At 36.1% G+C, this 25,546-nt stretch overlaps 1 protein-coding gene across 2 annotated transcripts in view; it reads left to right on the top strand.

The window, feature by feature from the left end:
- Nucleotides 1–24,703, top strand: part of FCHO2 (FCH and mu domain containing endocytic adaptor 2) — a 131,209-nt gene extending 106,506 nt beyond the window's left edge. For both annotated transcript variants that reach the window (XM_032145494.2, XM_058434227.1), the window contains 8 exons: nt 2,871–3,000; nt 8,941–9,052; nt 11,523–11,678; nt 12,382–12,514; nt 16,012–16,211; nt 16,991–17,055; nt 21,770–21,934; nt 22,246–24,703. In XM_032145494.2, the coding sequence (XP_032001385.1) occupies nt 2,871–3,000; nt 8,941–9,052; nt 11,523–11,678; nt 12,382–12,514; nt 16,012–16,211; nt 16,991–17,055; nt 21,770–21,934; nt 22,246–22,268 (984 nt within the window). In that variant the 3' untranslated portion in view covers nt 22,269–24,703. The remainder of the gene's footprint in view (nt 1–2,870; nt 3,001–8,940; nt 9,053–11,522; nt 11,679–12,381; nt 12,515–16,011; nt 16,212–16,990; nt 17,056–21,769; nt 21,935–22,245) is intronic.
- Nucleotides 24,704–25,546: the final 843 nt, after the last annotated feature.

The raw sequence follows: 25,546 nt of genomic DNA on the forward strand, positions 1-25,546 counted from the left end.
GCAGATTTCTTACATGTATATATTGCATACTGGCAGAATCTGGGCTTTTGGTGTACCCCTTAACTGAGTAGTGAATATTGGACCCAACAGATAATTTTTCTACCCTTACCCTTTTCCCATCCTCCCACCTTTTGTAGTCTTCACTCTCTGTTATTCCTCTGTATATGTCCATGTGTAACCTTTGTTTAGTTCCCACTTATAAGTGAGAACATGAGGTATTTGACTTTCTGAGTTATTTCACTCAGGATAATGGCCTCCAGTTCCATCCATGTTGCTAAATGAATTATTTTTATTTCATAGTCTTCAGGCTTCTTTAAAGTGATAGAATCTTTTGCCAAATAACTTTAAATTGTAAGTATTAATATATTAAAATAAAGTGGGACTCATAGTTGAATCCTTCACATCATCCCCCTATCACCATACACCACCCTCTCCCCATCCTTGGGAGCCTTCTAGAAACCACCCTCTGAGCTTCAGGGAGCACTATTTTAAGTGGCTACAGAGTAGTTCAATATGAGTGCTCTGTCTTCTATGCTGTTGTCAGAATTAAATTTCTAAAAGTTTTCAGAAATTTATTTGACATTTAGTTCCATGTTTCTGTTATTATAAACGATGTCTTAATGACTATCCTTATGGTTTCTTAGCATTCATTTTTTTAATAAAAAATTTTAAAAGTGCAATTTATGAACTAAACTGTATGTACATTTTTAAGACTCTTGATAATTATTTCTATATCGCCCACCGGAGAGAGTATGTTGATTTAAATTTTCTCCAGCTGTACATTGGAGTGCCTTTTCTTTTTTTTTTTTTTGCATGCTCATATGTGCATTTTTCTGGAGAGAGCTCATAGCTTTCACCAGATGCTCAAAGGAGTCTATAACCACATCCTCCCTACCTGCTGAAAGAACCACTCATTGTTCTAGAGCAGGGGCACCCAACGTGCAGTACCAGATCAGTAGCATTAGCGTCACCAGGGAATTTGGTAGAAATAGTTTCTCTGGCTCCACCCCAGGCAAATTGGAAATTCAGGGGAGGGGCCCAGCAATTGTGTGTTATTAACAAGCCCTCCATGTGATTCTGATGCCTGCTAATGTTTCAGAAACATTGTTTTAAAGCAACGCCGTCCAATAGAAATATAATACAAGCAACATATAATTTAAAATTTTCTAGTAGCCACATAGAAAAACAATGGAATTCATTGTAATATATTTATCTGCTATATAAAAATATTATTTTAACACATTCAATATGAAAATTAATGAGATTTTACATTCCTTTTGTGTATATGCTGTGTCTTCAAAATTTGCTCTGTACGTTATAGCACATCTCAATTTGGACTAGTCACATTTCACGTGCTATTGGCCACTGTAGTAGATAGCATAATTCTAAAATTAGAGAAAACCACTTGAGAAACGAGCTGTTTTTTCCTTTTCCTAAAAAAAAATAAAAAAGGCAGTCACATTACGTTGGCCTTGAGGTTATGTTGCCATAGGAGAAATGTCCCACAGTAGTTATCTCAAGACTTTTTCCAAGCTTGTAAGTTTCAGACTAGCTGTTGATCAGTATCTGTTCACCCCAGTGTCCTGCACCACCTTGGTCTGCATATATACACAGCTGCATTTTTGGCATCCTGCTGAGTTTTTTCAACCTATTGTCCATCATAATGAGTCATCAAAAAGCTGTACTCTGGAAAAAATAGTTAAATGGGTAGGGGGTTACAAATTGTAAAACACTTTTTGCAATAAAATGACAGTTTTATTAAAATGTGTATCTGTAAGTTTATATTCATGCAATGAAGAATTGACTGGTGTATGAATGCAAGTAGGGTTTTGTTTTTGCCTTTTTTTCATGTTCCTCAAATAACTGAGGACAGTTACCTTTCTCGCTCACAGCTTTGTATCTAGTACCTCATCCAGGGTCAGACACATAGTAGGCACTAAATAAATATCTATTTGCCTAATGCTTTTATAAGCAGGAAAAGGCTTTTGGTTTTTTTTTTAAATGAAGACAAATATGCCTATTTTTTAAGAAAGCAAAACACCTCAGGAAGTGTTGCTAATGAATTATTGGTACAGTTAGGAATTTGGAAGGAAAAGAATCTGTTCACAAAAGTAAAAGATAAATGAATTGGAGTTATATTTTTTATATTTGTTTTATGTTTAACTAGAAAATTGGGAAGACAACAGAATTGAGTCTTTCAAGCCTTTGTATGGAGTGAGTTTTCTCAGTGAGGAAGCATTACAAGGAATTACTGAGGAAAATGTGAAAAGATTTGTAAACACCAAAAGTGTAAAGGACAAGCAATATTTAAGGAGGAAAATATTTGCAAGAAAATAAGGCAAAGGCTTGGTGAAAGCTCAGATAATACTAAAACCTCCCCAAATTACATCAATCCATTCATAAAAGTGAAGGTTTTATTTTTATTTTCTAAATTAGCTAGAAAAAAATTTTAATCCCTTTTTCTTCTTCTGTGACTCATCCATTTGTTTCTCTTAAGGGTGTAGAGAAATAATTTTCTTATATTTATAGTCAGGTAAAGTGAATAACCCTTTTGGGAAGCAGTTTGGGAAGAACGTTTATACTGTTTAAACTAATTTAACTTCTGAGAATCTGTCTTAAACATACTTTTTTAAATACAGAAAAATTTTTATGCACAAAGACCTTTTTTACAGCATTATTTGAAAATAACCTTTTCAGGCTTTAGTATGTTCTTAAAAATGATTTGATATATGGCATCTCTGATACTAAGTTACAAGAAAGTCACACAGTAAATTTGGTTTGGTATGTTAAATTTACCTGATACTTAAAAATCTTCTCTAACACGAGAGGTATTGTTTTAGCATTTTGATAAATAACTTTTTGTTTTTAAGCCCAGGCCATTCAGCCCACCTGTAACTTCTAACACCAGCCCACCTCCTGCTGCACCATTAGCCCGGGCAGAAAGTTCTTCTTCTATCTCATCATCTGCTTCATTGAGTGCTGCCAATACTCCAACAGTAGGTAAGTGATTATCATCAATTACATGTGAAATGTAGTGTACAAAGTATATGTATGCTAAATATGTATATATTTTTAAATGAGCTAATGAAGAATTTAACATTATAAATTTTGTTTTTCTGAAAACACACCTGGAATTTATTAGCCTGTCCATGCTTTGCTTTTCTGTTTCACAGTCTATTATCTGGATAGAAGAATTTTAACTGTGGTTAGCACTGTTAAGAATGAGTTAAATTTATAAATTGCTGATCAATATAAATAGTTGAAGGCAAAACAAAATGCAGTTCTTCCTACTGTGAACTGATAGTTGCATTTCTAAGTTTATGTTTTAAAAACAATAGTGTTTTGAAAATGATTGAATGAAAGAAAACAATTTGTGCTTGCAGCGAATTATATTTTTCCACAAGAATTTCAAGACTTAAAAATAGCTCTTAGGGAAGTGGTCCCCAACCTTTGGCACCAGGGACTGGTTTTGTGGAAGACAATTTTTTCCATGGACTGGGGTCAAGGGAATGGTTTCAGGATGATTCAAGTGCATTACATTTATTGTGCACTTTATTTCTATTATTACATTGTAATATATAATGAAATAATTATATAACTCACCATAGTGTAGAATCAGTGGGAGCCCTGAGCTTGTTGTCTTGCAACTAGTCAGTCCTATCTGGGGGTGATGGGAAACGATGGCAGATCATCAGGCACTAGATTCTCATAAGAGTGCGCAACCTAGATCCCTCACATGCACAGTTCACAATAGGGTTCTTGCTCCTATGAGAATCTAATGCTGCTGCCAATCTGACCGAAGGCAGAGCTCAGGCTGTAATTTGAGTGATGGGGTGGGGGGCGGTTTACTTTAAATACAGATGACATTCACATTCACCTCCTTCTGTGCAGCTGGGTACTAGACTGTGGCCTGGAGGTTGAGGATCCGTGAAGCATAGCTATATGAACCTAAACCTCACCAAACAAGTTCAGTATTTTACTACATCTAGACTTTGCTCAAGAGTTTTTTTGTCATCACTTCTACTCAGTTTTTTCTACAAATTCTCACCTTTTTCACCCATTGTTAGGATAATAAAGCACAAAGCCACTTAGACAAAGCAGCTGTGTTGCAGGACATACAACTTCTCATAAAAATTGTAACTGTACTTATTGCTGCTGGTTTAAGTAGTGATGGGTTTATTCTTGATAATGCAAATCACTGATTTGCACTAACCGAGCACTAATTCAGTAATGGTCAAAGTGTGGTCCTTGGACCTGCAGCATCTGCATTACCTGGGTACTTCTTAGAAATGCAGACTTTTAAAATCAGAAACCCTGGGAGTGGAACTAACAATTGTTTAATAGGCATTCCAGGTGATTCTGATGCATGCTAAGTTTGATGACCACAGCCCTAATTAAGCTGATTTAATTCCAGTTGATTTGTCAAGGCTCACATAGGAGAAATGCAACTTGTGTGTGGCCATTGTAAAAAGATGATAAGTAATATAGGCTAGAATGAAATATAAAATGGTTTGATTTCTAAATGTCTAAACATGATGTCACCATCTTATTACCTTTGTGAACACAGCATTTTTCCCATCTCTTAATTTTATGTAAACTGAATATGTCTAATAAGTTTGCCCTTTGATTTGGTTTAATGAGTACTTCATTTTTATTTTTTGTTTGTGTGATTTTAATTTTTTCCCACAGAATATATATTTTAGTCCTAAAAAACCTAACTGGAACCTACTAGAAAGCAGGCAGGTGGTCTGGGTAACCGTATTTCCACTTTAGGTTTTTTTTTTTTTTTCATTATCTTTAGATTATTCAGGAGGTTTTTTGTTTGTGATGGAAACTTTAATTTCTATTGAATTGGTACATATTAGTTTATAGTTTGAGCCAGTGCTGGCAATAGGACAACCAAAAGCAGGTGACAGTGATAATACAGGCAAGGCAGGTTGTATGTGAATTTTATACAACAAAGATTTTAAAAATCTTCCTAAAAAGTTCTCTTTCTTTGCCATGATTTTTCAACACTGTTTGGATTTAAGTTTCTGATTCTCCTTGTTTCTTGAAAATGTTTTCTTTTTCTGCATTATTTTGTTTTATTTAAATATAATAGAAGATGATAATTTGATTGGGACACACTCTGAAATTGAAAAGCACTGTGAGGCGTCACCAGGTATTGTATCAGAAGCAAACGTATGTGTTGACTAATGGTCCTTAAGTGTATCTAAAATATTTTGTTATCTAACTTTTCCTTTTCCAGAATTGTATGATGTCTCGGAAATCAAGAATTATGCTAAGATTAACTATTTCAGTTTTGTGCTAATTCCATCAAATTGCTGTACAGGATCCATTATATCAAATCCCCAACTTGCTGAATAAGATCCATTATATCAAATCCCCAACTATAAAAACACAATATTTTTGCATTTTCTTCTCTGCTTTCCTCAACTCAGCTTTAAGAAGTATCAATAAATCTTAATTCTAAAGCTATCAAAATCAGGTAAGAAGTGATCCAAAAAGAACTAAAAGGAATATGTCAGTTAAAAAAAAGCCTTTAATACTTAAATTAGTAGAGCAAAGGCTGTCATCATACAAAAAACATACAGATGAAGTTAGAAGCATGGAGATGATAGGAGATAGTAGGGAGTGGGTGTCTGTGTTTTATTTCTGAGCGGAAAGGAATTCTACATAAATATCCATTGATTGTTATAAGAAGGTATCCTATACCTGTTATGTACCTCAAGTTTATAAGCTCTCTACATTTTCAAAACATAAAATTATCTAAATATGTAACAAACCAAAATTAGAAACCACAATCTACCCTTATTAAGAGAATAAATTATTTCTAAGAAATTATTTATTTGGAATAATACAGTATAGTTTTAGACTTTTTAAAAGACTATTTAAGTACATATTTCCTATTCATTTTTTGAAGTATCCATGTGCAATATGATCTTGAAAGAAAAACAAAAATAGAAAATATGAAAGGGAATATGCCAAATGTTAAGTGGGTTTTGAGTTTTTCTTCAACTTTCCAATACTTTTCTCTGCTTGCCAATATTTCAGTAATGGCATAATTTACAGGGAAGCAAGGCATAATAATTTACAGAGTCGTGCTATGTGCCCAGATTAGATTGTTGAAAAGAATATTTATGCAGGTTTCTTTTAATTTTTAGCGTCAAAGCAGTAGTAGACATTAATGTTACCATTGACTTTATATAAATATTCATTTGTGTGAGTTACTTGAGACATTTTTTTTTTTTTTTTTTTAATGAGACAGGGTCTCACTCCGTTGTCCAGACTGAAATTCAGGGATGTGATCATAGCTCACTATAAGCTCAAACTCCTGGGTTCAAGCAGTCCTCCCACCTCAGCCTCCCAAAGTACTGGAATTACAGGCGTGAGCCAGTACACCTGGTCAGGGAATATATTCATTTCATATTTAAGAGAGTATAATTTTAATAAAAGAGTATTACAATAACAAATGTTGGTGAGGATGTGGAGAAACTGGAATGCTTGTGCACTGTTGGTGAGAATGTAAAATGGTACACCTGCTGTGGAAAACAGTATGATTGTTCCTCAGAAAATGAAAAATGGAATTTACATATGATCCAGCAATTTTACTTCTGGGTATATACCCAAAAGAATTGAAAGCAGGACCTCAAAGAGATAGTTGTATACTCCTGTTCATAGCAGCACTATTCACAGCAGCCAAAAGGTAGAAGCAACCCATGTCCATTGTTGGATGAATGGATGAGCAAAATGTGGTATATGCATACAATAGAATATTATTCAGCCTTAAAAGGGAAGGAAATTCTAACATGCTATGATAACATGGCTGAACCTTGAAGACATTGTGCTAAGTTAAATACTGTATGCTTCCACTTACATGAGGTACTTAAAGAGTAGTCAAACTCATAGAGACAGCAAGTAGAATGGTGGTTGCCAGGGGCTGGGGAAACTGGTGGGAGTTGTTTCATGGGTATAGGGTTTCTGTTTTATAAGAAGAAGAGAGTTATGGAGATGGATGATAGTGATTGTTGCACAGCGTTATGAATATATTTCATACCAGTGAACTGTATGCTTAAGAATAATTAAGATGGTAAGTTTTATGTTTATTTTACTACAGTTACAAAATTGGAAAGAAAAGATTATTACAGCCTTTGTCTTTTTTAGAAAATATGTTTTCCTGAATTTCTGATGACCCTCTTGTTTAGAACAATATATTAGGGAAAAAAGTGGATTGAACTAAGTTAGATTTACAGTGAAGTTTTCCAGTGTACAAACATAAAGTTTTGTATTTATAATCAGTAAATTTATACTTAGTCAGCTTTTTTTCACTTGATATTTTCTCGCATCCCAAAACTAATGACGCTTGATCAGGCCACTAGCTTTCACCTAACTGCTCTCACCTGATCCAAACTTGATTCCCTGCCAACAGTCATTTTTCCCTTCCATCTAGGATTTACTCTGTGTTCAGAGAGATCTTACTACATAAAAGCCTAATAATGTTTCTCTCAAACATTATCAGTGGTTTCTAGTGACAAAAGGATAAAATTAAAGGTCTTTCATACCCTAATATGGATCATGAGCACTTTTCCAGCCTCATCTTTATGTCTTTTCATCACTCCAGCCTATCCCTCAGTTTTTGCTTTGCTTCTGCTTTGCAAAACTAGTACGTGCTGGTGCTTCAAAAAGGCACCATTTTTTTTAATGTCCCCCTAGCACAGTGCCTGGCACATGTTAGTGGTTAATACATAGTAGCTGTTGTGATTTCGTGAATAACTTTTTAACTGTGAAGAACCTTCTAAATCCAAATTCCTTCAAAATCTAGAATACCAAGCCAACAGAGTATCTTTTTTCACTATTTGTAGCATCTCAGATTTAGTTGTGAGGCAGAAAAAGCCAGTACTGATTTTTATCAGAATTAATGTTTACGGTATCTCAGAGGTAATTCAGTGTTTCACTACAGGAGTCGCATCTGAAATAAAAATGTCTGATGGCTGTTAATGTTGTGTAACATTTATATAAGAAAAGCATATATTCAAATTTCAGAGATAAGTGTTGACCTAGATTATTTATTTTTTTCTTTCACTAAGGATGAATAATTTTAACAAACTCTCATATATTTTTATAAAATTGCATTTTATATATTAAATGCTCCCACTTTGGAAAATCAGTAGCAGTAGCAGTAAGGCACGCAGTGGTACGAAGAGTGCGTTTATGAAGAAAAACAAAGGCAATGCACTATTTTGAGGGGATACTTCATTTACGTTAAATTTAAAACAATAAACAGAAACCTGAACACTTGCATAAATTTGTTTACATTTTAATTTTGCTCTGTAGACACTGATCTTTCTCTGATTTGACTCTAAAAGGTGTCTTATCTGAGTGAACTTTGGTCAGGGTTTTTTTTTTTTTAAATAATGTTACTAGTCAAATATTGAGGCAAAGTAATGTGGGAATACAATACAAGCATCAGACAAAGAGGAAGTTAAAGAGAATTATAATAATAATGAGTAGTGTATGAAACATTACTACTTGGATAGAAAAACTTAAATACAAAAATCCTAAATTGGCCTTAAATTATGCCCTGAATTATATGATTGATAGAACCTGGAGGAATTTGGTATTTGAATGTTTTTGAAGCCGTATTTTTGAAATTTTAGCTCTTTAGTCAAGGGCTTTTTTATTCTGACATTCCTTAACCATTCTGTCTTTCCATTTAAAAGAAATGTCTGTGTGACATGTCTTCCTGGGTTTTCTTTGTCCTTTGTATTAATGCTCCAATTTGTTTTATACTGTATTTCTTAGCCTCCAGATTTATCATGGGACATGACTGAAACCAGTGGTAGGGTCATTTGTGACAACCTAACAATGTGAATCTAACTATCTTGCTATTTAATTTATGTCTTTCTGAAGGATTTAACAAGTTAATTGTATATATTCTAGGTGTGTCACGGGGTCCCAGCCCTGTCAGCCTTGGAAATCAGGATACCTTACCTGTGGCAGTCGCCCTTACAGAATCTGTTAATGCCTACTTTAAAGGAGCAGATCCCACCAAGTTAGTTTTTAAAATATATACATGTCTGTATATGTATGTGTGTTGGGTGGAGGAGGCAATGGGGCTTGGTGGTAAATTTTAAGAATTACATTTTGATTCTGTGTAGATTACAGTTTTCTGTTGTTTATTTACCTGCTTTTTTGCTATCTAATATAGTCATTTGACAATTGCATTCAATGTACATTCATTCATCAAATACTTGAGCACCTATTATTTCTAAGACTCTGTTACATGTGCACTGAGGATACTTTAGTAAACAAAAGAGTTCTCTCCTGAGCTTGCATAATAGTGGGGGAAAACGAAAAGAAACAGCTGTATGTATTGGATATTGATATACACTATGAAGAAAAATAAACCAGGGTTAGAGGCTAGAGAAACATTAGATAGAGGGCTACTATTTTAGATAGAACGACCAGGGTGAACTTTTTTGAGGTTAATTTAAGCAGGTAGTTGAAAGACATGGAGAAGCAAGCCATGCAGATATCTGAGGAAAGTATTCCAGGAAGAGGGAACCAGTGAGTGTAAGATACCAAGGTAAAAGCATATTTGGTATATTCAAGAAACAGCAAGCAAAACCATGTCACTGAGTAGGAGTAAACAGGAGAGTACTTGAAGATGAGTCCGGAGAGGTATGAGACCAGGTTAGGCATTGTAGGCCATGATAAGGAATTTGGAATTTATTTTGAGTAACATGGAAAGCCAGTGGAGGCTTTGAGCAGAGGAATGATGAAATTACATGTGTTTTCAGAGGAGCACTCTGGTTCCTGTATGGAGAATAAACTGGGGGCAGAGGGTGCAGTAGGCAGTCAGAATAGATGCAGAGAGAAAGTTAGAAAATTAATTACGGAAGTCCAGGTGAGATAATGGTGGCTTGTATAAGGGTATTAGCAGAGCAGGTGATGAGTAGTAATGAGATTCTGAATGTATTTTGAAAACAGAATTGTCAAGATTTGTTGGAGGCAAAATGCTAAGTTTGAAGTTTAAGACATCTTAGTGGAAATGTTGAGTTGATACTTAGATACATGATTCTGGAGTTCAAGGAGCTAGAGATAAAATACTTGGTAGTGTAATTAGTTTGTAGATAATACTCAAAATTAGTGGCCTTAAGGATTAGACAGAAAAGAGATCTGAAAACTATGTCTTGATTCCCTCCAGTGTTTAGAAAACAGGAAGATGAGAATGATCTAACAAAGGAATTTGAGAGAGCAAGCAGCAAGAGAGGTGAGGAGAGAACCAGTAGACCCGTGTCTAGAAACTAAGTGAATAAATCATTTCTTGAAGGCAGGTGTGAACCTGTATCTGATGCTGCTTGACAGGTCAAGAAAAATTGACCATTGACAATAATCGGTGACATTCACAAGAGAGATTTTAGTGGCATAGTGGAGATGAAAGTATGCTTTGAGAGTGTTGGGGAGCCAAAGGTGATGCAGTCTAGACAACTATATTTAGAGAGAACAAATCCAGTTATTTCAGGATGTTTTGCTCTAAGTGGGAGCAGAGAAATGGAATGGTAGCAGGAGTGAGGTGGTGGAATCAAAGGACGGTTTTATTTATTTTCATTTTTGTGTTTTTTAAAAGATGATATATATTTCAGCATGTCTGCATGCTAATGGGAAAGATCCAGTATTTACGGAAAAATAGGACTTGCAGAAAAAAGAGGGAACAATCACATGAATGAAGTCCTTCAGTATATAAGAGCAGATGAGTTCCAGTGCAGAATTGCTGGGATTGGCCTGAGGTGCAGAAATTGATTATCTGTTGAAGCAGTATGGACTGCAGAAGATACGGACAAAAAGTTAGGTAGATTTACTAGTGAGAGTATGAGTAAGTTATTTTTTTATTTCCTCAGTAAAATTAAGAGCACCGTCATCAGCTAAGAGTTGGGGGAAGGACTACTGCAGGTTAGAGATAAAAGGGGAAGCTAGGAAAAGACCAAAAGAAGAATAAATAGACTCGGGAAATGTGGTAAGATTACCAAAGGGGTCCAGTTGAGAGTTTTGGCTATGTAGTTATATGTTTCAAAGGAAGAAAGACTAGAGGGTTGGAAGAAGCAATGAGGAGCAAGGGGGACAGCTACCATCACCATCGCCAGGCCAGTGCTTTTTGGGGTTTGGGAGGGAAAAATAGCTACAACTAGGTATAGCATTATGAGGAAAGCAATATCATTCCAGGGAGGGAATGGTTATCACAAAAAAGTGAAGGAATATTATCAGTGTGCTTGCATTTGTGTTTAGAGTTTAATTCCAGGAAAAGATGATGCTAGATGAGTATACCATTTCATGTATATAATTTTTAAAAATTAAATTGAAAAAATAATTTATAGTTATGATAAAGGGTATAGATACACACATATATAGGTGCGTGTGTGTGTGCACACACGCACACGCATGCATGTGCCTTTTTAAGCCAAATACTCTTAAATGGAGATTAGAGCATTTTATTTAAACACTTTTCAAAATCCCTGTTTTAGGTGTATTGTGAAGATCACTGGTGATATGACAATGTCATTTCCAAGTGGAATTATTAAAGTCTTCACCAGCAATCCAACTCCAGCTGTGTTGTGCTTCAGGGTGAAAAATATCAGCAGACTAGAGCAGATTCTTCCAAATGCACAGCTTGTGTTCAGGTTTGTGTACTTTTTGTTTTGAAGGTTGAAATTTCTTTTTAAGATTTTCTTTCCTACGGTGCACAGTGACTCACACCTGTAATCCCAGCAGTTTGGGAGGCTGAGGCAGGTGGATTGCTTGAGCCCAGGAGTTCGAAACCAGCCTGGGCAATGTGGCAAAACCCCATCTCTACCAAAAAAAAAAAAAAAAACAAACAAAAAAAAACCCAAGAACAAAAATTAGCTGGGCATGATGGTGCATTCCTGTAGTCCCAGCTACTCAGGAGGCTGAGGTGGGAGAATCGCTTGAGCCTGGGAGGCAGAGGTTGCAGTGAGCCAAGATCGTGTCACTGCACTCCAGCCTTGGTGACAGAGCTAGACCCTGTCTGTCTCAAAAAAAATGTTTTCCCCCTTCTTCTTTGAAATAATAATATTCAATTTGAAAACCATACCAAAATTATTCTTACTAAACACCCTTCTGCTATCTTTTTATTTTGTTTTCAGTGGTGCTAATAGTTATTTTAAGATTCTTTTCTCTCTCTCCATCTTCTCATCTTTCAAGCAAGCTTCTGCTGTGTTCCATTCTTCATCCCCGATCTAATTTTCCTTCATCCCACCTCTTGGTTTATTTCTACTAGTTTTTCCTGGGTGACCAAATTACTACACAGAGGCAAAAAATAAAGGTAAGTCAATAAAATAACAGATATATTTTTTATACATGTAGTGATCCATCACAATGTGATTCCAACACAAAAGATTTTTGGATGAACATGCAAGCTGTTACTGTCTACCTCAAGAAGCTGTCAGAGCAAAATCCAGCTGCTTCTTATTATAATGTAGATGTATTAAAGTATCAGGTGAGTGTCACATCATTGCAAAAATTCTAAATTAAAATATTAAAAAATGGAATCTAGCATATAATTAAATGAATAAGTATGTCATAGCCAAGTGAGTTTTTTCCCAGAAATTCAAGGATGTTTTGAAATTAGAAAATCTGTTTATAAGCCAGTGGAGATTTTGACTAGTTTGGTAAAATTCACCATTCGTTCATGATTAAAATACTGAGTAAATATAAATGCATAAATTTGTCCTTAACCTGAAAAGACTAGCAGTATCAGTCTTAACAATGAAACTCCCAAAGTAATCAGTTAAAGTTAGGAATGGCAGAGATGCCCATTAGCGTATCCTCATGCCCATTAGTAGATCCTGTTAGTATATAAGAGTTTTCTGGATGTGTTAGCCAGTACAGTCAGGTAAGAGAACAAAATAAGCATTAATAAATACTGGGAAAGAGGAATCAAAATTATTATTGCTTACAGGTGATATATTCCTCTCAAGAGAACCAATTGAAGAACTATTTGACATAAGGGCATTTAATACAGGTGGTCAGTTTAGAAATTAATACCAAAATTAATAACTTTTAAAACCAATTAGAAAACCTAGTGGAGAAAAATATTCACAATAGAACAATTAGGAAGAAACACAACAGAATCTCTAGTGACTTGAATATGGAAAGATTCATGCTGTAAAAGTTTAGCTGTTTCTCAGTTAACTTATACATCTAATATAATACTGATCAGAAACCCAGTGGAGTTATGTCTTTGTGTTTGGAGGCTTGACAGTCATTTTCAAGGTTCTCTAGAAGAATAAAGCTTACAAGAATAAGTCAAGAATTTTTTATTTTAAAGAGATGGAGTCCCATTCTCTTGCTCAGGATGGAGTAGAGTAGCGTGATCACATCTCACTGCAGCCTCAAACTCCTGCGCTCAAGCAGTCTTCCAGCCTTAGCCTCCCAAGTGACTGGGACTAAAGGCACAAACCACCGCTCCTGGCAAGAAATGTTTTGAACAGTAAAGTGGAGTAATGTTTTAGCTTTAATGGGAAAGCTTAGTATAAGGTGACAGTATGTAAAATAGTTTGGAACTAACGCAGCAGTAGATGGCCAGATGAAGGAAGAGATTAGAGTATCCAGAAATAGATCTAAGAATAAATGGAAAATTGTTTATATGACATAGTAGCATTTCAAGGCAATGTGGACGTGATGAAATTTTCAAAAAGTGATGTTGAAGATAGCAAGCTAGACACTTGAGAAAAAAATTAAGCTGAATCCCTGTTAGACTTTTAGCCAAAGTAAAATCCATGTGTATCAAAGGTTTAATACTAATAATAAAAGATACCATAAAGGTACTAAAATAAAGTAATGGGTGAAGATACAGTTGACCCTTAAACAACAAGGATCTAAACTGTGCAGGTCCACTTATACGAGGATTCTTTTTAACCAAACACCAATCGAAAATGCAATGATTGTGGGATGCAAAACTCATGTACAAACAGAGGGCCAACTTTTTCTATATGTGGGTTCCACAGGGCCAACTATGGGTCTTGAGTATGCACAGATTAGTATATACACAGGGGTCCTGGAACCAACCCTCCCAAGTATGCTGAGGAACAACTGTATATGTATCTCTGTGTGTGTGTATATATGTAATACATATTTATTACATATTTTAATCTTGAAGTGCAGAAGACCTAAGTATGATATGAAACCCAGAAGCCATGTAAGAAGAGAATGAGATATTTGATAAATAAATAAATGTGTGTGTATAAAATATTTTGTTAAACCTTTAAACACAATCAGTATTTAATCTGTGAGAAAAGTATTTACGACACATAAGATGGACCAAAGGGCTTACCCCAAAGAGCCCTTGTAAATTTGTAAGCAACATGTGAATAACTCAATAGACAACCTATGGAAAGATGCTCCATGTCAGTAGTAATGAGAGCAGTAAATACTAAGATAACAATGAGGTATCAGTTTAGCCCATCAGATTTACAAAAATGAAAGTTCGCTTTATCCAGTATTAAGAAAGTTATGATCACTTGTTAATAGGATGCAAGTAAAACCTCTTAGAAGGCAATTCTGTTAGATTGTTGAAAGATGTAACCTTTAATTCAACAATTCCACTTCCAGAAATCATCAGAAATACACAATTGGATGAAGATAAGGCACAAAGGATATTTGCTGTAGCATTGTTTAGAAACCACCTAAGTACATACACATCAGCAGAGGAGGAAATTAATTACTGTAGCCATTAGAAAGAATGACATGGATCTATGTTTGCATATGCCTGAAGAGTCTGGAAGGATATATGCCAGGATTCCAAGGGATAAATTTCCTACTTTATATTTCTCTATTTTTTGAGTTTTTAATAGGATAATTTTATTAAAATGGCTTATGTTTCTAGAAAATAAATACTTAAAGAATAAAAAAGTGCTGCCACTTAAATTGACTTAAAGCTTCTTACAGATGTTCATTTATTCAACAGATGTGTATTGTTCAGTGCATGTAATTGCTGGGAGTAGGACAGGGAGACAGTAAAGATCAGTAATATTCTATGGGCTGGACTTTGTTGCTCTCGCCTGTAATCCCAGTACTTTGAGAGGCTGAGGCGAGAAGATTGCTTGAGCCCAGGAGTTCAAGAGCAGTCTGGGCAATAAAAAGAAACCCCATCTCTACAAAAAATGTAAAATCATCTGGGTGTGATGGCACAAGCCTGTAGTCCTAGCTAGTACAGAGGCTGAGGTGGGAGGATTGCTTGAGCCCAGGAGGTTGAGGCTGCAGTGAGCCATGAGCATGCCACTGCACTCCAGCCTGGGCAACAGAGTGAGACCCTGTCTCAAAATAATAATCATAATATTCTGTGTTAGAAAATGAGTGGTATGGAAAAAAGAAAAAGTATAGACTAAGGTAAGGAAGATTGAAAATACAGTTTTCAGTGTAAATTTAAACAGAGCAGTCAGAGTAGGTCTCCTTAAAAAGGAGCCATTGGACAAGGAGCTTAAGAATTTGAAGGAATTACACCATTTACTGTGAGTCATGTGATTAAACATTTGAAGTTGGAAGTATTCTAATTGCAGGCTTATGGTACTATGTGGTGACCTTTTTTCTCACTGTTCTAAATCTGAATTCTTATAATGTATGAAGAATCTTTGAATTCTGTGTTGAATGTTGGAAGATTTGCAAACTTTACGTGCATAAATAAGAATTCCTTCATAAAATGCTGATTTCTGGGCCCTGTCCCTAAGCTGTTGAATCAGATTTTCTGCAGTTGGAGCTAAGGGAATGTGTGTTATAAACAAGCACCACAGCAATTTTGATGTAGGTAGTAGTAGGTCCCCACATTGAGAATGATCCTTACTCCTTTGAGATAGGTCTGCTTCACTCTGCCAACAGATAGTCCCCTCATTAGATATTTTTGATTTTGTGGACTTACATGTTCAAGTGTCCACGTCATTAACATGACTTCTTAACTTTTCAGGCCAAAAACAATTGTTTGTTCTTTTCTCTTTAAAGGTATCATCAAATGGTATTCAGTCCACTCCTCTGAATCTTGCAACATACTGGAAATGTAGTGCTAGCACCACAGATCTTAGAGTGGATTATAAATACAATCCAGAAGCTATGGTGGCACCTAGTGTGCTTTCCAACATACAGGTGGTGGTACCAGTGGATGGAGGAGTAACGAACATGCAGTCCCTTCCCCCTGCAATATGGTAAATTAAACATACGTTTCTGAATTCCCACTAAATTTTTGTTGGAATCCCCAACTTCTGGAACCCAAGTTCTGTAAGTTTTCTTAGAAGGTTGAAAAATGTTAGTGCCTTTTTCCATAGAAACCACGCTGTAAAAGATGCAGTTCATTTTACTAGTCAAACCATAGTAACCTTAATCAAAAATAAACAAAACTAGTTTTGCTGTAAGTACCACCCAGACTTCAATGATTCCATACTAACTTTACCATTAGGCAGAGTGCTTGACCTCTCTAAACTTCTTTTTTTTTTTTTTTTAATTTAAAAAATACAAATATTTTATGGATTAAATATAGCATCTGGCAAATCTATAGGAACAGGAACACCTATCTAATTAGTGTTTAATAGTATTAGTAACTCCCATCTCTTAGCAACTTCTCCTGTCCCCTCTGTTAGTATTAGTATAGACTCTAACCACTCTTTATAGTTGCTTCATCATTTAATAACATGTGTCTTCCTTGACTGATGAAGGTACTGATCCCTATACACATTCCATTTTACTTTCTCTGACCAATAGGAATGAGAAGAATTACATAATTTGGTAAACTTCCATTAATTGAAAAAGATACAGCATTATGTTTATACTATATCATAAGCACATTTTCACCAGTTAATACTACTTAAACTTAGCACTATATTTGTTGTAGTGAAAATATTTAAAATACAGTTATTTATTGAGGTCCCATTCATGTATCAGGTACTATACTAGACACAAAACCTGAAGATATCTGTTCTTATTGCAGGAATGCAGAGCAAATGAAAGCCTTTTGGAAATTGTCTAGTATTTCAGAAAAATCAGAAAATGGAGGTAAGTGTGTGCATCCTTTTTTGTTTATAAAATGATGTCACTGAAAATTGATTTTTTTTTTTTTTTTTGAGACAGAGTCTAGCTTTGTTGCCAGGCTGGAGTGCAGTAACACAATCTCAGCTCACCGCAACCTCCGCCTCCTGGGTTCAAGCCATTCTCTTGCCTCAGCCTCCCGAGTAGCTGAGATTACAGGCACATGCCACCACACCCAGCTAATTTTTGTTTTTTTTTTTTTTTTAGTAGAGACAGGGTTTCAGTATGTTACCCAGGATGGTCTCAATCTCCTGACCTCATGATCCGCCCACCTCGGCCTCCCAAAGTGCTGGGCTTACAGGCGTGAGCCACTGCGCCCGGCTGTGGGTGCACCGTTCCTGAAAGCACTGCAATACCTTTTTTAAGGGCATGCTTATGTAAAGTTTCCTCCTGGAATTTCATGCCCTCAGTTCTAGAACTGACCACTAGGTGGAAGTTAATACCTTTAGTAAGAATGGACCAGTTGAGATTCAGAACACATTTGTTCGTCTAGATTGAGTATGTGTTCTCTATAAGAAAAAGAATTTATTTTGCCATAACTTTATAAATATTATGTTAATACTTCTTATATTTACATGCTAACATTAAGAAACAATACCTAGTAAATTTAAAGAAATAGAACTATCTGTTCCATGTAGGTAACCTGATAACTAATTGAAACTGATTTAACACAGTTTAGTTCATTCTGTTAATGGGATTCTCCTGACCTCCCAGAAATCATGTAGAAGCTTCTGGGCTTTAAAAAGCCCCTTGCCGTCCCGGCACAGTGGTTCACGCTTGTAAACCCAGCACTTTGGGAGGCCGAGGCGGGTGGATCACTTGAAGTCAGGAGTTCAAGACCAGCCTGGCCAACATGGTGAAACCCCATCTCTTTTAAAAATACAAAAATTAGCTGGGCGTGGTGGTGCATGCCTGTAATTCCAGCTATTCAGGGGACTTAAGCATGAGAATCACTTGAACCCAAGGAGGCGGAGGTTGCAGTGAGCCGAGATGGTGCCCCTGCTCTCCAGCCTGGGTGACAGAGTAAGACTCTGTCTCAAAAAAAAAAAAAAAAGACCCCCTTGCCTTCTCCAGTTCTCTAAAAGAACCTTTTTCCTGTCCATTTCCCCCTGTTAAAGCTAAGTATCAACAGCCTTCAATTTTCTGACGAATATTTTAAGGAGCAGCAAGTTATGCTTCTCTCACTAGGTACATCTGTTTGTGTTCATAATGCCGAGGAAAAGGCTCTCCTAGCTGATCACTTCTGTAACTCAACTTATAATAAGGATGTAATTCTCGGGACAGCCAAGTCTTTAACATTAGATAGTCTTATTTTCCCTTAATCAAGAGAATTCTTCTGCCTTCTTTTGAATGTGTAATTTTAGTCTACAATAACTTTTCTGCTTGTTTTAGGGTTTTTTTTTTTTTTTGAGATGGAGCCTTACTCTGTTGCCCAGTCTGGAGTGCAGCGGCATGATCTTGGCTCACTGCAACCTCTGCCTCCCAGGTTCAAGTGATTCTCCTGCCTCAGCCTCCCAAGTAGCTGGGATTACAGGCGCCTACCACCACATCCAGCTAATTTTTGTATTTTTAGTAGAGACAGAGTTTCGCCATGTTGGCCAGGCTGGTCTTGAACTCCTGATCTCAGGTGATCTGCCAGCCTCGGCCCCCCAAAGTGCTGGGATTACAGGCATGAGCCACCATGCCCAGCCTAGTCTCCAATAACTGTATTGGATAGGGTTTTTTGGCTTTTCAAATGTTGCTGAGCTTTTTCTTTTTGACTATTTTGAGCATAATATAAAACATATCAGTAGCTTTTCTCATAGATATTTCTGTAGAAAGGACCATAAACATATCTGTGTTGTTTATTCATTTACACCTGCCATGCAGAATAAGCCTTTTACTGGAGAGCCATACATTGGGTGAAATAACCAAGCAAATCTGCAGTTCCTTTTTTGCTGTTTGGTACTTATAGGTTGCCCATTTTCAGCTGGCCAACTGCATTGACTTTAACCCTAGCTATTAATATATAGCTTTTTGTGAGCCAAGCTAAAATTCCTAGTTTAAATTGAAGTAAACCAGCAATCCTATTTGCATTAAGGGCTTATAACCAGTTTAGAAGGACAAAAGGATCTTTTTCCCCAATGTAATGAAACTATACTATTGTAAATAATTACCAAGAAAGAAATTTGTTCTCTCAAAAATAAGACACAGGCTGGGTGCAGTGGCTCATGCCTGTAATCCCAGCACTTTGGGAGGCCGAGGCGGGTGGATCATGAGGTCAAGAGATCGAGACCATCCTGGTCAACATGGTGAAACCCCATCTCTACTAAAAACACAAAACTTAGCTGGATGTAGTGGCACGCGCCTGTAGTGTCAGCTACTCAGGAGGCTGAGGCAGGAGAATTGTTTGAACACGGGAGGTGGAGGTTGCGGTGAGCCGAGATTGTACCACTGCCCTCCAGCCTGGCGCAGAGTGAGACTCCGTCTTAAAAAAATAAAAAAATGAGACACACATTTTCTAAACAGATTTTAAGTTTCCCTCTGCTGTTCAGGTATCAGGTGTTTCTGTGAGGAAATGGAAAAATCTTATAAATGTGGCTTTTGATGTGGTTAGTCAAGCCTTTGAAAAGAATATCCAAGGCCAGGCATGGTGGCTCATTCCTGCAATCCCAGCACTTTGGGAGGCTGAGGCAGGTGGATCACTTGAGGCCAGGAGTTGGAGACCAGCCTAGACAACGTGGAAAAACCCTGTCTCTACTAAAAATACAAAAATTAACCAAATGTGGTGGCATGTGCCTGTAGTCCCAGTTACTCAGGAGGCTGAGGCACGAGACTAGCTTGAACCTGGGAGGCAGAGGTTTCAGTGAGCCAAGATTGCACCGCTGTATTCCAGCTTGGGCCTTAGAGGGAGACTCTGTCTCAAAAAATAAATAAATAAATAAGAATGCTGTAAAATAGGCTGGGTGCGGTGGCTCACGCCTGAAATCCCAGCACTTTGGGAGGCTGAGGCGGGTGGATCATGAGGTCAGGAATTCAAGACCAGCCTGGCCAATATGGTGAAACCCTGTCTCTACTAAAAATACAAAATTAGCCAGGCGTGGTGGTATGCGCCTGTAATCCCAGATACTCGGGAGGCTGAGCAGGAGAATCGCTTGAACCCAGGAGGCGGAGGTTGCAGTGAGCCAAGATCGTGCCACTGCACTCCAGCCTGGGCAACAGAGTGACAGACTCTGTCTCAAAAAAAACCCAAAAAATTCTGTAAAATAGAAATCTGTTTTCTGTTGCTGACTGTGTACTCAGAAGAGGGACAAGAAATATTTCTAAGGTGATTGTCAAGGTTGTTGCTCTTGGTCTATGGTAGAACTTTTGCACAACCAAATTGGTTATCAAGAATTATAAAAGTTTGAGGGCCTGGGCAGTAATTAAGAATAAGGCAGCAGTTCATCTCCACTACTGATCTACACCTCCACGCATAATAATACAAGTTGGATCAATGTGACATCTTATTCTCCATTTTTCTGTGTAGTATTAAACTTCTGTGCAGGGGATCACAGGATCTTACTGCTAATACCTAGCGTTTCTGTCCATTTGCTCTACCCAGAAACCTGAGAACCCTCCTAGACTTCTCCTTTCTTATTTCTTGATTCCAACTCCTAAATATCTTTCAAATAACTTTCTTAATATCTTTCCTTTTTATTAGCCCTAGTTCAGATCCCCCTTTCCTATCATCTAGAGTCCTAAACTGTTTTGACTTGCAGTTGGTCTCCCAACCTTGCATCTTGTGCTTCTCTTCCCTTTTGAGACACTAATCTTAAATGTTCTTGTCTTCCTTATCTTTGGTGACTTCCCATGGTTACATCATGAATTTCTTACCATGGCCTGGCCCATGCTACCACTCTAGTCTCACCTGCCACTCCCCTCTACCTGTATCCTGTTCTCCTGCTAATCTGATATAGATGCTGTTTCCTTAAATGCATCATGCTCTCTCTGTCTCTGTATCTTTGGTAACTTCTGCCTAAAATACACATCATCATCCTTACCACCATTCATAATTTTCAGCTGAGATAGGTGCTTTTGTGCCTGTAGCTCCTTAGAGCTCCTTTACAGCATTTATAATATTCATTATAATTATTGGTTTACTGTTCCTGCCATTCCGTTAGACTGAGGTATACTGAATAAATGGTGATGATACCAGAAACAAAACAACTCAGAAATATCTACTTGGCATTATGTTAGACCAGTAAAACCTTAAAAAGAAAAGTGAATAGAAAATAGCAATGTTATACAACTCTTCCCAACCATAGTTACCTTTCCATCTTTACTTCTTCTACTACTCAGTAGTCATTTCTTTTTTAACTTTATGCCACCTATATCCCTCCTAGGGTTTTTCTCCGGGCTGTCCTCAGTTACTTCCTTCTTCTCTTTTGACTCGCCTCAACATGCATATAGCATAGGAGTCCAGTAGTTAACATCTGTGAAGATTAGTATTGAGTCAAAGAAAAGCATGGGTTATTTACTTAATGAAAATTCATATTCACTAAAAAATATGAGATTTGGAAACAGGATAATGGTTTTTTTTACGTGCACATCTAATGAATGTAGCACAGGACTGATGTAGTTTAGCTTACTTGCTCATTTGATTCTGTTTTGTGTGAAATGTATTTTACCCTGTGTAAGTGCTTTATTCTTTTCTTTGTAGGTTCTGGGTCCCTCCGAGCAAAATTTGATCTTTCGGAAGGACCTAGTAAACCCACAACACTCGCAGTGCAATTCCTCAGCGAGGGAAGTACCCTTTCAGGAGTAGATTTCGAACTTGTGGGAACTGGCTATAGGCTTTCCTTAATAAAGAAGCGGTTTGCTACTGGTAAGTTAGATTTCAAACTTTTTAATGTACATGGGAAACATTTGTATTCTAACAGTTACTGAAAAACTGTCAAGCAATTTATAATCTAAAGACATGGAAATTTTTTCTTCAACCCTTGGTACAAGGTGCCAGCTAGAGACACACCTGGGAGAGAGTTCTTACGGTCAGTATAGCTGAACACCTGTTATCTGATTCTAATGTATTGTAAATAGCAGATGGGAACTAGAGTTTTGTATTGGTAACCACAGTGGAAAATGTCCTTAGAGTGCATTTGAAATTGTAATTGCAAAGGTCTGCTTGGTGTTTTTCAGGACGATACCTGGCGGATTGTTGATGGACCTGGGAAAGTGATTTGGCTTCAGGGAGTACAAACCTGCCATTCTGCATTATCTATTCTTTCCAAACACTATTTTAACTTGTATGATGTCTTTCAAACTTAGACATATTTGAGAGCTGACTACAAACACTAAATCGCACTTTTAAAGTGAGTCATTGAAATAAATAGTACTGAAATGATTCTCTATGTTGTAAATGATCAACTGCAATATTCAGGAAGCACATTTATTCAGATTCTCAGTAAAAATGAAGTTTTTGTAGGCTTAATTTTTAAATTATTTCCAGTGTCTATATTGAAAAAAGGGGTTATAGTGTAATATCAGGCCTAAAGTTTCAGGAGAGCAAGCACAAAGTAATTTAGCTTTCCATACATTTTTAGAGTCAGAGATAACTTTGAAATTTCATAAGTTTGATATTCAGTGGATACAAATAGAACATGCATTCTAAGTTTTGGGTAATGTTAACTCAGAACACTCAATCAAATTGAGTTATGTGCCATAAGGTAGTCAGACCAGAGTCCAAGTTGTATGCAAAAAAATCTATAATTTGATTCTCATAAACATATTAATAAAGTATAAGTGATGTTTTATATGATTTTTTAAAAAAAATTCTCAAGTGCAATGTGTTTTAAAATAAGCTTGCAAATGACAGCAGAGACATTTACTTCTGCAGTTAGTTAACTTTATAGAAGTTGTGATTTTTTTGATGAATTAATGCTGTAGATTTAATTTATTTTTATATGAAATTGCATAATGTGTGCCTTTTAAAACAATAACAAAAACCAGAGATGTGCCTATACAGTTTGTGTTCATTAATGTGCCTCACTTTTTTTCTCAGTCTGAATCTTCTGTTCAGAATCTTACAGTGATCAAGCATTTTTATAAGATATTTGCAATTTTTGTAAATATTTTTGGCCTGCAACTGGGAAGGGAATTCAGAGTCATAAAGCCTAACTTAAAAATCCTGGCTCACTTCTTTGGTGATACACTGTAGCCATTAGAAAGAGAAATAAACCCAATGGCATGTGTTTACAGGAAGAAAGATTACCTTCAGATACTTGACATTAACCTCATCAAAAGTGTGTGAATTTTAAAACAAATTATAAAAAAACTATAGTGCTAAATTGGTAACTGGTATTTTCACTGTCAATTTAGCATTTTCCGTGACACTTTATCATTGGAAATTTATGCATTTATTTACTGATTGTGTTGTGAACATGAGTTTTATGGTATTTTGTAAGGAATGCATTTTTTAAAAGATTAATTTTGGAAACAGAAGGAGAAGCACTGCCATTTGTTTTTATTTCAACGATTGGAAAAATTACCAATTTGTACATTTTAATTATTCAATTTCTACTTTGTAAAAATAGGGAAATTATTTGAAGTGATATATTTGGTTAAACATTTCTAAAAATAAACTACCAGTACTAAATAGTAAGAAACCTAACTTTAATAGCAAATCTTGATTAATTGAAGAAATAAAATATTTCAGATAAGGTTTCATAATTTACAAATGGGAATTTCATTTATAATAATAAATGAGTGTCCTTTATTTGCCTAGTAGAAGTGATAAATTGTTATATATGATAATTTATATAAAACCACTAATTGTTCCATTAAGCTTCACAGAAAATAAAACCTTTATTACTAGACATTTATGTAACATCTTGCTATACTAAATACAGCAGAAAATCTACTCTTTAGCAATATATAACACAGTATGTGCTTTTTTAATATATTCAATGTTAGCCCAAGTCTGAATTTAGATTTGACTAAAGCAGCACATAAGATAATTTGTTAAAATGCTAATCTTTACTAAATAGTGAGCAAAATTAGAATTTCTAACTCTTATATTGTACTCTTTTAAATGCCAATTACAGTCCCTTACTGGAATTCTAACTGTAATTTGCTTTGCAATCAAACTGCTTTTAGGGCAGCCAATATTTTATTATTGGAATTCAGACACTGTTCTTACTGTGTTTGTTTTTAATCAAGTATTATCTAAAAATGTACAAATTAGTGAAATGGTTAAACTTCTGCACTTTCTTAATTACCACAGTCTTCATACCAAGTATTGGGTACAGGTTACAATTTTGAAGCCATATGAGTTTATATTGATTTTTTTTTCCATTTAAAAATCCACTAATGGTGTAAAAGAGACCAGTAGATTTTCAATGGGAAATGTACCTAGCAAGCTGGTTCTTGCTTACATATAGTGATAAACTTTGTAGCTGCCTCTTTAACCAAGAATTTGTAAACACAACTCTAACAAATGTGAGTTTTTAAGGATTGTTATTTACTACTTTGGATTGTAATTAGAACAATACACATCTGTCTTCCAAGATTTTGTAAATATTTTTGATTTTTTTCATTAAATGTAAATTTTACATAAAAGTTGTGCTCTTAATAAACATGTAATATATGATTTATCAAATGGTTTATGTGTCTTTGTACTTGATAGTAATAGCTATATCGTAATATTAGGACAAGGCAAGCTGGCCAAGTAATTGGTTTTTAACTTTGTACTACTGTTTGAACAGGCGTACAGATCGAACTGTTATTTACTGGTTATATAGAAAGCTTCATTTGGAGTATATCCCAAAGTGTCAAAATTGTTTAACAAGGGATTATTTTTAATATATTTTAAGATATATTTAAATTGATGTTAAATTTTAGCAGACTTTCTTCCTAACCAGTTGCTCAGGAACACGGTCTCAGACAGTTCAAAAATCATAACGTTCCAAAGAATTAGTTAAGACAATCAAGCCTCCCAAAACAGTAGATTCAGGAAGGAGCAAAAGAAGGAAATTAGAAAAGAAAGAATTTATCCTAACTATTGAAAATTTTGGGCTGGGTGCAGTGGCGCATTACTGTAATCCCAGCACTTTGGAAGGTTGAGGCGGGCAGACCACATGAGGTCAGGAGTTTGAGATCAGCCTGGCCAACATGGTGAAATCCTGACTCTACCAAAAAATACAAAAATTAGCTGGGCATGGTGGTGTATGCCTATAGTCCCAGCTACTCGGGAGGCTGAGGTAGGAGAATTGCTTGAACACAGGAGGTGGAGGTTGCAGTGAGCCAAGATTGTGCCACAGCACTCCAGCCTGGGTGACCAAGTGAGACCCTGTCTGAAAAAAAGAAAAAATGTTGCCAATCTGTGTTAGAAAAGGAACAGCTTAATTTATCTAGGTAGGCCAGGGCAGAGGAACCTGTGAAAAAAATCAGATAGCACTCACCATTCGTACTATATGCCCATCATTGTTTTCTTCCTTTTTCC

This window comes from Hylobates moloch, unplaced genomic scaffold (assembly GCF_009828535.3).
Source record: "Hylobates moloch isolate HMO894 unplaced genomic scaffold, HMol_V3 SCAFFOLD_23, whole genome shotgun sequence".
NCBI lineage: Eukaryota > Metazoa > Chordata > Mammalia > Primates > Hylobatidae > Hylobates > Hylobates moloch.